An 18196-nucleotide genomic window follows, 5' to 3' on the forward strand; every position below is an offset into this window, starting at 1 on the left:
TGTATCCCACCTCCTCTAAAATCACACATCCATTGTGATGGGCACAAATTACTAATTATTAATCAGCAAATAACTATATGCCTAGACCCTCCCAAAAAGGTGGGGGGGTTGGATGAATCTCAATTTCTTGCTGTTATCTCTGCCTATTGTTTTACTCAATTCTTCTAACAGTTTTTCCTTTCTTCATCTTGCTTCAGTGCCGTTTTAAAAAGATAATAAATCTATTATTTCCTTCCTTTGTCCTAATAATTGAACAAATATCCAAGTAGTAGTGTTTCTTATACATATATACCTATGCATCTGAATAGGTAGGAGAGTGAATTCATGTACCCTAAGGAATCTGTAAGCATAGCCCAAAGTAGGTCATAGAAAGTATACATCTTACTTAAGAATATTTATATGTTACTTCATAAAAATTATTTATTTTGATATAAAAATTAATTTACTGATCTTTAACTGAATTTTATATTGCAGTGAAGTATTATTTTTATTCTGTTGTTTGGTATTAATTCCTAATTCCTGACCTTGCCTTTAAAAAACTACCTGAAGATCTGGCTAAAAATACAAATTCAAGGACCCCACTTTCAGATTCTGAATCAATACGTATAGTGGGATTTTTATAAAACTCATCAAATATAAATCAGTAGTTCCCCAACGTGACTTACAGTATCTCTCTTAATCCTACAAAATGTCTCAGGCTTGAATATAGCAGAATCTTAGTAGAAAAAAAAACTTTCCCTTAAGTAGAAAAAAAAAACATGATGAAATATATATTGCTTAAGACATACCTTTCCCTCTCTTAATAAGAGAAAAGAGAGCCAAGTCAAGTAACTGTGGCCAGAGTAAAGTATGCCATAGTTTAATATGGGACATGTTATGGAAAATGAACATAACCTAGGCTTTTGCTTTTATTTTTAAATAGCTACCTACATAAGCTAATTTTATTACAATTTTACAAGTATCTACATTTTAACAAACCACTCTTTCATACAAGTAGGAGTTCTTTAATATTTCAAATACACTAACATATGGGACTCACTTTCTTCACTAAAGCTAATGTAAGACAGCAAAAGGATTTTTTTTCTCAAAGGAATGATTTCATATACATTATTTTTTTCCTTTAAGTTCTGGCCATCTACCCTCTATTCACACTAAAGAGAGCTAAAATAAAGCTGAAAAACAAAAGTAAAGTCTCAAAATAAGACATAGCCAATTACTTTCCTTGCCCTATCGCAGAAAACTCCTTTAAAGACTTTGGCACAGCTGTGTCTGAGGCATGTCATTTATCTCAACAATATCTATCAGTGCTAATGGTTTTTTCATCACTTTTTAAAAAATGTTTAAAATTGATTTTACAGAAAGAAAGGAGGGGAAGAGGATGGAAAGGAGGGAGAGGGGGAGAGAGAGAACAATGAACATCAAACATCAATGTGTTGCTCTACTTATTTATGATTTCACTGGTTGATTTTTGTATGTGCAAGACTGAATCTGCAACCTTAGCTTATCAGGACAACGCTCTATCCAACTCCCAGCCAGGGCCTTTTTCATCACTTTTTGCTAAAAGAAGTACTGCTCTGCAAAAGGAAATGATTGCTTAAATGTTCTTGCAGTTCCACACTTTGAGTTTATCCACAATTATTAAATTAAAATCTATTTTTTATAAAAATAAACTATAGTCTATTATCATATGCATTTAATGTTCCTACAATGTGTCACAGATGTTTACAGTGGATGTTAACAAATTTCACAAAGTATGCTTCTGCTTTGGGGTATTCATTTTGCCAGAAAATATCATTTGACCAGTAGGATATATTTATTAAGAACACAAGCAATGCCCAAGAGCTTATTCCCTGACCACAATTATTTTTTAAAGAATATTTCTTTTTCAAGAAAGAAGGCGCTCCTACCCCTTGCAACAGCATGGATGGAGCTGGAAAGCATTATGCTAAGCGAAATAAGCCAGGCAGTGAAAGACAAATACCATATGATCTCACCTTTAACAGGAACCTAAACAACAAAACAAACAAGCAAGCAAAATATAGCCAAAGACACTGAAATAGAGAACAGGATGACAGCGACCAGAGGGGAGAGGGGAGAGGGGAGGGAATCTTCAGGGGAATTTCAAGGGAAAATGGGAAGGGTTTACAGAACAAATATAAAAGACACATGGACAAAAACTAGGGGGGCTGGAAATGGGAGGGAGGTGGGGAGGGATGGGTGGGTGGGTTGGGATGGGAGTAAAGGAACAAAAAACTGTACTTGAACAATGATTAAAATAAAATTTAAAAAATTTTATTATACTTAAAAAAAACAGTATTTCTTTTCCAGTAACATCTCTTTTTTTAAGAAGTCAAATAAATAGTGCTCTTTAAGTAACAAAAAATGAAGAACTGCCAAATTACTTTCTTTGGTAAAAGAATCAATGTATTAGCAACCATCAAGGAAAATACACAGATGGCCAAATATAATGGTTACCCTGGCATGCTTTGAACAGCTAATTCACAGAGCAGAAGGAAAGCAGTATTCTTAAAGAAATATGATGATCAAACTAAATCACTTGGCCTGGGAGCCAAGAAGAATGTACAAACCAAAAGGAAATCAGGAGAAGAGAAAGAAAAGGGACAAATAGCAGTAGACACCTACAGCAGAAGCAGCACGCAGTCTACAAGCAGAGAGTCAGAAGTCAACAGAACAGCTTTGAAGTCAGGGGACTGAATAAAAAATCAGATTTAAATAACCCTATTTAAAGAAAGAAAGAAAGGAAAAAAGGCAGGGCGGTTTTTTAACATGCTGCATGCAGGGCAAATGCAGCCGGCCTAAAACTTTTAGTAACCATAAAAAAGGGGAAATGAATTAGTTATACATAGTATAGGTAACTCCTTGGGCCTAACCTGCCAGATACAGAATTTTATGTTTGTCTAAACATGGAAAGGCTCAGTTTTACATGCTAAAGACAATGACTTCCTGAAATAAAAGAAAAAAACTTTTCAACAGTTTATTCATGTAAACGGCTGGTAAGTAGTCTCCACAGACTGTTTTAATGTAAACTTTCCTATTCTGGCCTTTGCATGTAATGAGGAGAGTAACCAAGGCTGAATTTCTTCAAGATCACTCTCTTAATCGTCCTTATTTACTTAATCTGCAGAACAAGCCAAAGGAGAAAATGTACATTTCAGTTATTTTAATGCAGTCATGTAGGTTCTGAAAACTTAAGACATGGTGAAGTTACTTTCAGAATTCAAAAATTTTTTATTTGGAGTCCCGAGTAGCTGATAAAACTATCGAAAACAAATCTGACAAGACAACTGAATACAGTGAATTGGAAACCAAAGGGAATAGATAAGAATAACTTATTTATTTTTAAAATAATTTATTCAGATACATATAGATTAAACAGTTAGCAAGTGGAGACTGTATACTAAACCAAATGACTAAAGTGGAATCACAGATGTTTTAGAACAAGCTACTTGATGGAAATAAAAGTTACAATTTTAGAAAAGGATCTCAGCTCTAATGCATGTGAACAACACCTGAAGTTCTGAGTCTGCATTAGAAATAGTCCTCAGAGTATTTAAATTTCCAAACATCTTCCTATCAGCCTGACTCATTTTCAAGAGCAAGTGATATCTAAGAGGGAACTATGCTCAGGATCCATATAATTTTGTTAAGTATGCATATTCCATATACAACCTGAAATTTTTCTTTCTTTTTAAAAAGATTTTATTTATTCATTTTTAGAGAGAAGAGAGGAAAGGAAAAAGAGAAGGAGAGAAGTGCTGATGTGTGGTTGCTTCTCCAATGCCCCTAACTGGGGACCCAGCCTGTAAGCCAGGCACGCACCCTGACTTGGAACTGTTTGGTTTGCAGGCTGGCACTCAATCCAATGAGTTACAACAGCCAGGGCACAACTTGAAATTTTAAGCAAGTTAATCTCTAGGTAACTTTTAGGTACTGCATGTACTGTCAGAAAACTACTAAAATCTAAACTGAAAGCCACCAATAGTGACAAAATAAAAGGAGTTTAGATAACTCTTCCCTAATATGAAATTAATGGTACTCATATATAAGATTTCTAAAAATCAAGCTCAACTTCCCAATATTGATGACAAGGAAGGAATACTACTGTGTTCAGACTAGTGCTCTAGAAGTAATTATAAAGTCAGACACCTAATTTGATGTCAGGCTTTAAACACAGCATATATAGAATGAATAGTACAAAACAGGCTATAATTATAAAAGCCAATTGATAACATAAATACCAAGAATTCTCCAGGGGCAGTATAAAAGGATGGTTTTTTTTTTTCTGATGAAAATTATAAGCAGATGACAATACTTAATGTGTAACTATAAAGCTGAACATATGAGCAAGAGTTTACTGTGTAAACTAAATCAAGTATCTAATTGTGAATAATATGTGATATAGGTAGTCTAGTATAAATGGTGAATCTTTGACAAAAATGACTGGGGATTAGAATTTTAATAGTTTTCAATTCAATTCTTTCCTTTTGGTCATCTAGTATGCATTAGCAGTATCAATATTAATAGTTTTCTCAGTCTTTCATAATTGCCATGACCACATAGCTATATATGTACTGCAAAGACAAAATTTCTGGATATAGGGAAACTAAACTTGGTTTTTCATTATCCCTGTTATGCCCTGTGTTGTTCTAGCAAAACAGTCTTCTCCTGTATTTTCCCTCCACTTTACCTCCAAGGCTTTAATGAACAGGATTCACTGCATCGGAAAGCGCATAGGATGCGCTTTCACGTGTCCTAGGTGCTAGGCAATGTAAGTCAATAAAAATTGTTATTAAGACTTTGAAAAGCTTAACCACCATAACATGAAAGAGCAGGGTGAATCAGACCACAAATGACAGGATGAAGACACTATGAAAACAGGTTCTGGATCTCTGCAGTGAGGGAGTTTTTGAGCAACAGAAAAAAAAGGTCTATATTAAGTAAGGGGAAATGCATAGGAGGGGGAATATGAGTGAGGGGCAAATGATTACTCTTTTTTAGAAGTTTCTAAAACTTAATCACAGCGAGTATATTTTCAGGTCTGCTCTTAGCATTAATATGGTTTCAAAATTAAATACACAGTATCCTTTTCCTCCTAGAAACGTATTTCCCTTCCTATTTCTAAAATGCCTAAAATTTCTCCAACAAAAATTATTTGAAAGCTTAATAACAAGTATAACTGGAACAGTTACAAGACAATGTAGAGGTATTTCATATTTGTTTGTTTCCAGGTTGGATGTTCTGAAAGAGGAAGAGGGTCTAAGATAGTGGATATCTGCAGGAAGCAAAAGCAATGATATGAAGAACGAGGTAAAAAGGAAAAGAAAAACAGTAAGATACTAAGCTTGAAGACTATACTTTTGATGTAGACTGACTGTACCTCCTAATTCCTTTGAGATGAATTTCCAACTGCTTCACATTACCATTTTGACAGGTCCCCAGATACACTCTCACTTTCATCTCCTGTTGTAGCCTTCCATGATCTACACTACAAAACTATAACAACATATGCTCACAAATCTCAGAAACAGCCATGTCCTCTCACGCTTTGTCCCACTTCTGACATCAGTAAATCCTGTTCACTTGATGTTTAAAATAGATATAAAATATGGTGCCTTCCATGACCTCCAATGCTATCCTTCCTGGATTTCTTCAATAGTTCATCTGGTTTCCCTGTCAGTCGATTGGCCCCCAGCAGTCAATCTGCCATACAACAACCAGCTTTTTACCTTTTAATTTCAAGTAGGATCGTATTATTCCTCTGCTGAAAATCTTCAAATGTTTCCCATTTCATTCAGAGTAAAATTCAAAATTATTACCAATGGGCTATAAATGCCCTATACAACCTGTGATGAATCCTCCAGGCCAAATTACCTCTGACCTACACCCACCCCCTCTAGTTTATGGACTACTCCAGGAGCACCAGATTCAGGGCCTTTGCATTTTGTACTCACCTGCTCTTCCTCTCTCATCTTTCACAGGGCTAACTCACTTCTTTCAGATCTCTCTCCAATGTCACCTTTTCGGTGAAATCTTCCCTAACCACTCTTTCCAAAGCTACAATACCCTCCTTCTTCTTTTCTACTTTTTCCCATTTTCCATACTGTATTTTACTTACTGCTTATTGTCTGTCTCTTTCTACAAGAATGCAAACTACACAAAAGCAGGCTTTTTTTTTTTTTTTGCAGTTTCATTCACCACTGAATCACCAATACCTAGGTACAGGGTCTATCCTATGCTATGTGCTCAATAAATACAAAATGAATGAATAAATGTCTACCTATCCAAATACTACACAGATTACAAGGCAGGACCAATGCTTTTTATTTTTATTTTTGAGAGAGAGAGAGAGAGAGAGAGAGAGAGAGATTGATTGAGATTTGTTGTTCCAATTATTTATGAATTCACTGGTTGATTCTTGTGGGTGTCCTGACTGGGGATCAAACCTGCAACCTCGATGTATGGGGACAGCACTCTGACCAACTGAGCTACCTGGCCATGGTGGAAGGACCAATGCTTTTTAATTTCTGTACTCTCTCCAATCTCTAAAGTACACAGATAATTATTGGCATGCAATTCATGCTCAATACATGTTAAATTAACCAACCATTTACCTAATTCCTAGTACAAAAAAGCAGTATGTGAGTATATAAAAATTTTATTTTCTGTAAGTACGGCTGATCATCAGTGTACATTAGTAGAAATCAGTAATGAAAAGGTGTCTCATCTTGGCTTCTGTATTAACTGAAAAAAGTTTTCTTTTGTTGTTATTGCTTCTTTTAGAGCAAATGACTGAGCGAAACACCGTATTTTAGATAGGTAACTTTTTTACAATGAGGTGAAATAATGTGAGTAATTAATTATAACTAGTAGGGGAAAAATACAGCAAACTATAAAGTTTATATACGGTCTTACAAATCTCAGAGATATAAAAATAATTTTACAATGAAATGAATCTATTCTAGGGACATTTTCCCATATTCTACTTTTGTAAACAGTGGTAAATTTAGTACTGCACAGGAGAATGAAAGACTATCTAACCAGTTCCAGTGTTGCCAAGTCTCATCAAATACTGCTCCAGAGTGGTTCCAATCACTGCCCCAGAGCAATGGACCTCTGGAAAATTTGTTATTGCAAAAATCTTGAAATCTATATGCATATCAAGCATTTATAGTTAGACCCATTATAATTACATTATAACCACGCAGATGATGTAATTAAAAAATAATTTTAAAATTTTACTGGACTCAGAGTAGCTCGGTCATGTTCTTAACCATGAATATTAAAGTATCCAACCTCTATGACATGGAAGACACTATAGAATTGATGTTAAAAAAGGAATTCTCATAGTCCAAAAGACTGGGAACAAGTGCCCTGGAGCTTTCAAAGGTATCGTTCTACGGATGATCTTTGTCTTTCAGAGGTAACATTACTGAATGGATAGAGATATTTTTCCCATGCTGGTACTCACTCCTAATTGGCAGTATAAGAGAGAAGTAACAAGGGTCTGAGTCGTGGCTGTTCTGCTAGCTAGCTTTTAAACTATGAACAAGACACTTCACTTCTATAAGTTTCAATTTCTTCACTTACAAAATGGGGATGAACCCATCTCCTCCTAACCTCTTCATTAAGAGCTGTTACAAGATAAAACCAAGATGGATGTTCCATTATAAAGTATGACATAAACATTACTATATGGTAGAATGCATGGAAGTAATGTGTGACTGAATGACTAAATTCTGACTTGACCATGAAGGGACCTAAATGCTAAGATAAAGAGCTTTTAGACCTGACAGGAAATAATGAACTATTAGAGGTTTTAGTGAGGAAGGTGTGGGATGCTGGTTCTGTGTGTACATGTAAAAACCAATGAGGTAATTTGCAACTTCCAAGTAATCTGATGGCACTGTGAAAGGATGGTTAGGGGTAAAAAGAATGAAGCTATTCTGTAATAGTCCAAATAAAAAGATAAAAACTTGGACTAGGGCACCTGACAGATAAGAAATGACTGCAAAAGGATCCAAAGGACTGCATTCAAGAATGAGAATAAGGAAAAATTTTTAACACCAGCAGAGAGGTGGACAGTAATACAAGAAAACAAATTTCCATTTACTTTATAATTGAAAAAGATAGAGTTTAAATGTATTAAATTTGAGATGTCTGGAGTTATTCAAGAGGAGTTGTCCAAGAAGGGTGTGAAATTAAACCTCAGAAAGAAGAGGTTGTACACAGAGCTGTAGATCTGGGAGTCAGCTGCTTAAGACAGCTGAAGAAGTTAAAGAGAGAGAAGACTGAGAAAAGTAAGGGAGACCTGAATGAAGAACTTGGAGAACTCCAAAATCAAAAGGGTGGGCATTTACTACAAATGCCCATACTTACAGAATTATTAAAGATGAAATACAAAGGATGCTTAATTTGGATACTTGATTTAGATATAAATACTAAGGATCAGAGAACCTTTTGACTTAGCTTCATGTTTAGAAAAAATAGTATTTTCCTCTGGTGAAATGTGTGAGCTCCCACAGTAAGCCTCCAACATCTCCCTAGTCAAAAGCTTCCAAGTTGGTTAATTATATTTTTCCTTCATGTAACTGAGACCCTGTTGTCTTTAAACATTAACAGTCAAAAATTATGCTAATAAGCCAAAAGGCAACAACAGAAAGTGAAGATCATCTTCTGGAGAGAAGGAAGACATTTACTTTTGTTTTTCATTATGTCTAATTCTACTAGACTATGGTATATTCTATTTAAAGTGGTGATGAGATATGATTTTCCTTAAAAATAGCTTATTTTAGCATCCAACAAGTTTAATTTCAGGTATTTGGGAAATTTCATCATCCAGAACACCTCATTACTTAGCAACACTAGAAGGAGTTGGCATTAAGTCTTATCATTTTGCCACTAACAAGTAACTCATTTACCTTTACCAAGCCAGAAATCCAGAAGTCATCCTAGAGCTTCCCATTCTCTTACCTCCAATGACTGATCATTTATCACAGTTAAACAGGTCTCAAAAATGTTCCTCCACTACCATTTTCCCTTGTCCAAGTATTAAGCCATTAACTAAACTGACAGTGCCTCAAATTATAATGATCAGATTTGGGGCTTGTATCTAGATGTTTAACAGCTTGTAATATATTCTGTTCTTGCAGTACTAAAAAGTTGCAAAGACAGCATGTCAATGCAAAATCAAAGAAGTGCTCCTTTGAAAAAAGCTCTCACCTCTTTATAATACCATTCTATCATCTTATTTAGGAACAAGTGCCTAGTTATTCCAGAATGCTAAAATCTTTTACAACCCATGAGCTTGAGTTAGATTTCCATCCCCTTTTTACTAACATCTATGGATAAGAAAGTCTGAAGTTCTTGGAAATATAAAAGCAGCAAAGTCCTCATCTCAATAATGTATTGATAAAATGTTCATAAGATCCTGATTATATTACAGTAAAATAAATAAATGTAGTTACATAATTATAATGAATTTATTTTACAAAGTTTTACTTAGTCAAAAATCACTCATTGGGCATTTTGCTATAATCTAAAAATACAATGAAATTTTAAAAAGCAAGGCAGTTACCTGAGGAGAGTCAAAAGGATATCGACTACTAAACTTAAATAGAAGTTGAAATTTTTCCCCTTCATATAAGGTACCTGGTGCACCTTCCATGTCTACAATCCACCTAGAATAGAAACAACAACAACAACAACAACAAATTAAAAACCTCAGATAAAGGAAATTGGGATGAGAAGGAGAAAAGGGAACACCAAGAACTTCCTCTGTGCCAGGCATTGGGATAGGTGTCATTCATGTGTAACAGCACACTTCTTCTTCCCAACAATCATAAAAGAATGTCGGGAATGTTCCTCCCAACATTTACACACCTGGCCATATTCCCTTGCATGACACACAGGGGTTAAATAACCAGGTCAAGGCTGGACAGCTAGCAAAGGACAGTCAAATTTTAACCCAGGTCTGGAAAAAATAAATAAATAATGAAAAATTAAAAACACAGGGTTGAATATTGAATTCCTAAGCGGTCAGATTGCTGTCAGACAAGGCCCATGGACATGAACATGGACATGAACATAGTCACAGTAAAATGGAACTTCCAGATTATAAACAATGGAAGATAGAAGGGACACCGTTAGAAATCGTACAGGAGAAGCTGGCTGCACGAGGGCTAAGGGATCCATGGGCCCACAATGAAGCCTGGAGATACATGCGTGGCTTTGCAAACAATGTTTCCTTTGTTGGTGCAATATTGAAAGGATTCAAATGGGGATTTGCTGCATTTGTGGTAGCTGTAGGGGCTGAATATTACCTGGGGTCCCAGAATAAAGACAACAAGCATCACTGAAGATAATATCTGGAAGTACCTTAGTGGCTTCTTAATTCTCATAAAAACAAGATTTCTTTACTGTAGCCTACTCATCTACGTGTTTGTCCATTAAAGAATATTAGTAAGATTTAATAAAGAATACATATGCCAAAAAAAAGAAAAAAAAAGAAAAATGAAAAACAAAACAAAAAAACCCAAAATAAAACCCCAACTCAGGAAGCTGACACAAAAGCCTGTGCTCTTCGCACTTAATTTATACTACCTTATTTTTTTCAAGACCATTTCTACAATGGCTAAAAAGATTTTACAAGTAACATCAAACTAATCAACTGCCATTCTAGTATCAATTATTGTAGAAGCAATGGGGGAAGTAGGTATAAGCAATGACTAAAGAGAATTGCAGTGATCAGACTACTTTCTCATCAGTATACCAAGGAAGACTAGGAAAAAGAAAGCTAAGCTGATATGGGTCCATTTACCCTGACAGGTATTCAAACATCTATGTGACATTTCCTTTGTCTCCCATTATATTTCAATTGTTTAATAAAACCCTGAATAGATTTCTGTGGTATCTATGCAAGCTTATTCTGTTTCCATACATAAAAACCATGAATATAAAATTAAGATATAATTAGGAACTGATTCTTATGACTTTGGTCCACTTTGCTTCCAAATGCTGCCTGATCACCTCTGCCATCATAATCTCTATTTCTCTGGTCCCATCTTCCTCATTTTTTTAAAGTAAGAGGGTAGTGTATGAATATACTTATATTTCTCCCACTTATAGTAATTATTGTATACATGGCAAATCTTCCTTTAACCTAATGCTTTTCAGGCATAAAAATTTAGTATTTTAAATACAAAGAAACAAAAGGAAGTAAGATTGAAAATACAGTTTGGGGGTTCTTACCCCATAGAGTATGTTAAGAGTATATAAAATAATAAGTGTACCAAATCTCTGAGAGCAAAAGTAGCTAATGCAAACAGACTCTTAAGAGCTTGACTATTCATTTTCAGAATGCAAGCTGAATACCATAGGTGGTAAAAAAACATATGACAACAGATCCCAAAAGGCAATATTTTACAGTGAAATTAGACCTGTCCCTTAACTACCTGTGTAGCCAAAAGAAAGCTGTTCTATTTCTCCTATTTTAAATATTCCACTTGTAAAGCAGGTATTTCTAAGAAAGGATATTCATTTTAAAGTGTTGTTGGAAAGATACATATTACATATGCAAAAAAATCCACCATATTCCTGACATCAAAGTGAGAGCACAGTAAATTATACACAATGCAAAAGCTGCACTGAAAAACAAAACATAAAACCTATTCTTTTTTCAAACTAGTTAAATCCTTTCTAGCCATCAAAATCCCTTTTTACTCCTGACACCCATTCTGCAGAGAGATATTCTGAGGAAAACTCAGGACTTCCTGGTGCCCTTTTATTTCGTTTATAAGGCAATTTTTAGGATATACAACATACCACAAATTTTCATGTGATCTACCCAAGCACAGCTTTAAATAGCTAAGTAAACACCTCAGTAATCCTTCCAATAGCTGGGTGAGAGACAGGTAAAAAAAGGCATAATTTTCAATTGTGCAGTATAATTTTAAATAACATTTTACTAATTAAAAAGTAAAACATGTTCACTACAAAAAATATAGAAAAAGTACAAATAAAACAAAAATCACCCATAGATAATTATTACTGTTAAAAGTTTTTTTGGTACATTTCATACTAGTCATTTTGCAGTTTCTTTATCAATTCAAATCATCAATGTTTATAATTTTAATCACAAGCACACACCCCAGAGTAAGGATGAAATGGGAGAATTCTCAGTTCTTGAACCTATGAGTAGCTATTGCTCTATGATTCTAGTGTTTAAATGTATATTTTTTCCCACACATTTATGGCTCCTAATCAAAGAAACAGCCAACTCTATTCCTCTCTGAAGGAAAAACTAGCTTAGTTGAGTATATTAAGACAAGATACATGCCAATATGGCCTAAGGGATTTTCAAAGGTAATTATGACTACAGAAAATTTTTGCCTTACCTGCGGACTATAGACTAAAACTCAAGGGGTCCTGTTTCACTATACTACCTTGAGAAACCATTTCTCTATTATTGACATTTATATTGTTTTCATATTGTCCCTAGAGATAATGTTGAGATCAGTACAGTTGACCATGGAACAAAATGGGTTTGAAATGTGCAGGTCCACTTATACATGAATATTTTTCAATAAAAATGTATAGTACTGTATATATATATATATATATATATATATATGTTCTTGTCCTTATGATTCTCTTAATAACATTTTTTTCTCTAGCTTACTTTAACATAAGAATACAGTATATAATACATGTAACATACAAAATGTGTGTTAATTATTTACATTATTGATAAAGCTTCCAGTCAACAATAGGCTATCAGTAGTTGAGTTTTTGGGGAGGCAAAATTTTTATGTAAATTTCTGACTACACGGATGTTGGTACTCCTAACCCCTGCATTGGTCAATCATAAACTGTAGTTCTAAAGTCAGTCTCTCTCTATTCCTTTCTTAAAATAGCATAGGGGTTTATTAGGTCAAAGGATAAAATACACCTTTTTTAATGGTTTTAACACATGCTATCATGTCTTCCCAAAAGCTTATTATGCTTTCATCATCTTCCTCATCCATATCCACATCCCATATAATCCCATTTAGCTATTTTAAGATCTGATATTTATAAAACTATTTTTATATCCTGGATGATGGGCCAAAGATAATAACACTTTTGTGATTCATTTACAATGTTGTTTTAAAAACAAAATTACTGCCTGACAAAATCTCTAAATGACAGGTTTACTCTAAGATAACACTGTTCTCAAAAGAAACATCAACAAAATGGCAACCAAATAAATGAGAGAAGATATAACAAAATATCTTCTCAATAACGAAATATCAATAATGAAAGAACAAACAATCCAATTAAAAAATGGGCAAAGGACCTGGGCATACACTTTTCCCAAGAAGACACACAACAGATATATGGAAAGGCCAACAGATATATGGAAAGATGTTCAACTTCGCTAGCTATTAGGGAAATGCTAATTAAGAACCACAATGATATACTACCTCATACTTATTAGAATGCCAATTATCAATAAGATAAGAAATAAGTGTAGGAGAGGTTGTGGAGAAAAAGGCAACTTTCATACAGTGCTTGTGGAAATGTAAATTGGAGCAGCCTCTATGGAAAACGGTACAGAGGTTCTTCAAAAAATTAAGAATAGAGTTACCACCCTGACCAGTATGGTTCAGCTGACTGGGAATGTTTCTGTAAAGCAAAAGGTTGCTGGTTCGATTCCCAGTCAGGCCACATGCCTGGGTTGGGGCACATACAAGAGACAGCCAATTGATGTTTCTCTCTCAGATTGTATTTCTCTCCCCCTCTCCCTTGCTTCCCCTCTCTAAAAATAAATAAAATATTTTTTTAAAAAGAAGAGAGTTACCACATGACCAGCAACCCCTCTTCTTAGGTATCTAAACAAATTATTTGTAAAGATATATGTACCCCTATGTTCACTGCAGCATTATTGACATGGAAACAACCTAAGTGTCCTTTGTCCAATGATTGGATAAAGAAAATGTGGTGTGTATGTACAATGGAATATTAGCCACAAAAAGATGAAAAACTGCCATTTGAGACAACATGGATGGATCTTGAGAGCATCATGCTAAGGGAAATAAGTCAGATGGAAAAGGACAAGAACCATATGATTTCACTGATATGTGGGGTACAGAACAAAAAGCAAAAGAACAAAACAAACAAACAAACTCACAGACATACACAACAGTATGGTATTACCAGAGGGGAACTGGGATGAGGGAGGATGAAGAGGGTAAAGAGGGTCAAATATTTGGTGACAGAAAGAGACTAGATTTTGGGTGGTAGAATATACAGACGTTGTATTATAAAGTTGTATACAGGAAATGCACATGATGCTATTAACCAATGTTACCCCAATAAAATTGATTTTTTTAAAAAAGGTAATGCTGTTTTGGGAATTATACTTTGTGGTTATTATTGGAAGTGTGGTTATTATTAAAGGAAAATGCAAAACATTCCTTTAACTCTGTATAAATCACTGTGTTGTGCGGTTCCCTTCCACCCCCCAAAAAAGTATAGTTGAAAGAGGAAGTAATAGATTAATACCAATTTCCTTGAGAACTATAAGGCTAGTTGTTATAGGATATTCTGAGCTAGGTTAACAAAGGAAGAGAGGAAAAAGATGAAAACAGAGTATAATCCATCTATTTAATTACATAGAACAAAAAAAAAGTCCTTTGTTTAATTATACAGAACAAATGCTATATACATGAGATATGTACTCCATTTCCAAATTTTGATATAAATGAAAAATGAGAGCCATAAAACACATGGAAGAACCTTAAACACATATTACTAAGTGAAAGAAGCCAATCTGAAAAGGCTACTGTGCGATTCCAACTATATGACATCTTGGAAAGGGAAAACTATAGAAATAATAAAAAGATCAGTGATTGCCAGGGGTTTAGGAGACCAGAGAGAGGGAAGGATGAATACGTGGTAAACAGATAATTTTTAGGGCAGTGAAAATACTCTGTATGATACATAATGGCATACATGTCATTATACATTTGTCCAAATCCACATAAAGTTCAACACCAAGAGTGAATCCCAATGTAAAGTTATAGACTTTGAGTGATTATGACGTATCAATTCAGATTCATCAATTGTAACAAATGTACCACTCTGCTGGGGGCTGCTGATAATTGGGGAGGCTGTGCATGTATGGGAGCTGAGGGTAAATGGGAAATTTCTCTACCTTCTGCTCAATTTTGTGGTGAATCTAAAAATGCTCAATCGAGAATCCAGGAATGTTTAAAAAAACTGTTACAGGGCTAGAGATGTACTATTACATTTTCAAACATCAATATATCTATCCAGACATCACATTATTCATTCTCTGTATCCCTGTTCTTAAAGCTTGACTCCTGTATCAATGACTCAAATGTCAATGTGAAAGGCAACCAAAATTGTTTCTTCTGAAAGGATGAGTATGTCCTTCCTCTGTATAAATTTTGTTCAGTTTTGATCTCTGGAACTAGATTATCACTATATTTGAATGGTTATATTTGTCCTACAAGTAGGTCTACAGTAAACTTCTATCTTGTTGGCTCCTCTCCCTTTTATGTTTTTGGTTTATTTGTTTAAGGCTATGGTCAATTATTTTAAATTTCCCCCTATTTCAGAACATTTACTCTTATTTAACAGAATTATTAAATCAAAGGAATGGTGAAGAATTGACCATACTGGGTTGTGAGATCTTAGAATGATACTCTTGAAAACATTTCAAACTAATTCAAACACTCCTTTTTAAGAGAAGGGACCCCAATCTCTATTCTTCTTGGTATCCTACTTGGGAAGAGCCTTCTACTCCACTCCCAAGGAAGGAGCTGAATTGGAATACCTGTGTCCCCTTCCACTCTTCATTTTTTCATGCATAGAATAAGTAAGATCTGTTAACTGTATCTACTTCTTAGTGGAAAAAGAATGTGATGAAATACGAAAATAATTCTGTATTTTAAAGAATAAGTATATATTCATACAGTATATTGATGAAGAAGCAAATAAGTACTTTAAAAATTAAATACTTACTGTGTAATTGAATTTTGGACACTCTTTTCATTTAAAGTCATCCCAGGAGGTGGGTCATTTTGCAAAGCCAACAGTTCTTTCTGCAGTCGTTTCTAGAAAAAAATATCAATAATAACTTGTACTTTTTTGTTATAATATCCTTCTAGTGATAGTCTAAAACCCTTGATTAAATTTCCTCCAAATACTCATATCTTTTCCTTTATAAACCTCTTACATCTTCTATGTATTATATATATGCCTAATGTTCAAATTTCCAATTGCCTATATTAATTCACAACCTATTATCAAAGTATTTATAAATATATTTATAAAAATTTATAAAAGAAGTTATGAAGTGCAGTCAGCTACCTACAAAACTTCACAGCTACTTCACTGAGGTTATAAGGTCTCAGCCTAGGTTATAAATGCTGAGTTTTAGTAATGCTTCTTTTACTGTTTTTTAATTATAAATACCATAGTTCCTCACAATACTTAAAGAACATGTCAATTCAGACAGACAAGCTTTCCAGAGGAACTATACAAGTAACCTGTCATGAAAAAAGCCTTTTGAAAAAGTTTTAAATAGTTTTAGCTTACAATTTACAGATTTGTTTTTTACAGATATACATTTGTTTTAACTATGATCATCTGCACATAATTTAATCTTTCAACACCAGAATGTAACATATCAGAGCCCAAGATATGTAGACTTATTTTTCCATATACTAGATACCCCAAAATGGCCATGTATTTGGCATTTTTGTTTGAACAGCCTTAATTGTCCACTTTCCCATTAGTACCATTAGTGGGCATTATTTGTTAGTATACAACAGAAACAAAAACATAGAAGATCACAATTTATGGGTTTAAAAAACAAATAATCAGTGCTATTAGAATTGTATGCAACATTACACACATACATACAATTCTGAATAAATGTCTTTTCTTGGATTAAACTAGACAAGCATGAACATCTGTTTAGAACTCAGAAATAGCTGCTTAGAAGCTAGTATCTGCTTTTCCTGGACAGTCAAATATTACTATCAGTATAGCAATGTTTCTACATCTTTTCAATACATGACACCTTTAAATAAGCTCAACATCATCCAACACCAGTACAGTTCAGAAACTCCTCCTTCTTTGTTGAGAATTATTGTAACAGAACTTGAATAAATGGCTCTTTAAGTTGTCAAGAATGAAAACTTTTCCTCAGATCTTACAATATCATAATTGCTAGTAACAATGAAAATGAGCTATCAACTACTTGAAATTTCTCACTCCTCACATTCTGACCCAACCCCACATTATCCAGCAACAGAGTTATTTATTCTGTTGAATATATCACGTTATTTTGGCGTAACAAACCCCAACTTATTTTGGCATAACAAACCCCAACTTATCTTCAGTGCTGGCATTATATTGGTTAACATTTCCTGCTTCATGTGCTCTTAAACCATATTATATAATGCCTCATGGAAACCAACTAAAAAACTTAGAACCAATTTCTCCAAGTCCTCATAAAATAAAAGCATGGCTCAATAATGGGTCCATAGACACTCTGTATAGCACAGTGCTAAATCATGCCATTTCATACCAATATGTGATCTTTGCCTCTTCGGCTCCTAATCATTGCTTTTTCAGACAGCTGAAGATGATGGGTATGACAGTAAAAAATGTACTAAGATGGCTTTTTTATAGTGAATATTACAGTTTAAGTTGAAGGATACCATATCAAATAAAATACTCCTATTTATTTTTTAAAATTTAAATAGCATTCTGCCCTGGCCCATGTGGCTCAGTTGTTTGGCCATCAACCTGTAACTGAAAGGTTGTGAGTTTGATCCCTGGCCAGGATGCACAGGGGAAGCAACCAACTGGTGCTTCTCTCTTGCATCAATGTTTCTCCCTCTCCCTTCCTCTCTATCTAAAAGCAATGAAAAAATGTCCTCGGGTGAGGGTTAAAAAAAAAGTTAAAAGAAGCACCCTAACAAGACCATTCATACCTAAACAAGTTCAGCTTCTAAACTGATGCATTTCTCTAAGTATTACCCCACACTAATATATGTCAAAACCAAAGCACACAAAAATTAAATGATTCTCTGTGGTTATAAATCCTAACAGAATATATCCCTCTTAGATACTAATGAAATACATAAAAGGACATACTGAC

The 18196-nt window shown here is 34.3% G+C and overlaps 2 protein-coding genes across 4 annotated transcripts in view; one reads left to right on the top strand and one right to left on the bottom strand.

Moving 5' to 3' along the window:
• The window catches only part of UBE2W (ubiquitin conjugating enzyme E2 W), a 55806-nt gene that overhangs the window by 18639 nt on the left and 18971 nt on the right, over positions 1 to 18196 (bottom strand). For all 3 annotated transcript variants that reach the window (XM_028517848.2, XM_036031029.1, XM_036031028.1), the window contains exons 2-3: positions 16048 to 16139; positions 9596 to 9698 (exon numbers count right to left, since the gene is read on the bottom strand). In XM_028517848.2, the coding sequence (XP_028373649.2) occupies positions 9596 to 9698; positions 16048 to 16139 (195 nt within the window). The remainder of the gene's footprint in view (positions 1 to 9595; positions 9699 to 16047; positions 16140 to 18196) is intronic.
• LOC114501792 (NADH dehydrogenase [ubiquinone] 1 beta subcomplex subunit 3-like) lies at positions 9826 to 10515 on the top strand. The gene is made up of 2 exons (XM_036031496.1): positions 9826 to 9829; positions 10054 to 10515. The coding sequence occupies exons 1-2, from the start codon at positions 9826 to 9828 to the stop codon at positions 10374 to 10376; spliced, it is 327 nt and encodes a 108-aa protein (XP_035887389.1). The 3' UTR covers positions 10377 to 10515.

The sequence above is a fragment of the Phyllostomus discolor genome, chromosome 7 (genome assembly GCF_004126475.2).
Source record: "Phyllostomus discolor isolate MPI-MPIP mPhyDis1 chromosome 7, mPhyDis1.pri.v3, whole genome shotgun sequence".
Taxonomy (NCBI): Eukaryota; Metazoa; Chordata; class Mammalia; order Chiroptera; family Phyllostomidae; genus Phyllostomus; species Phyllostomus discolor.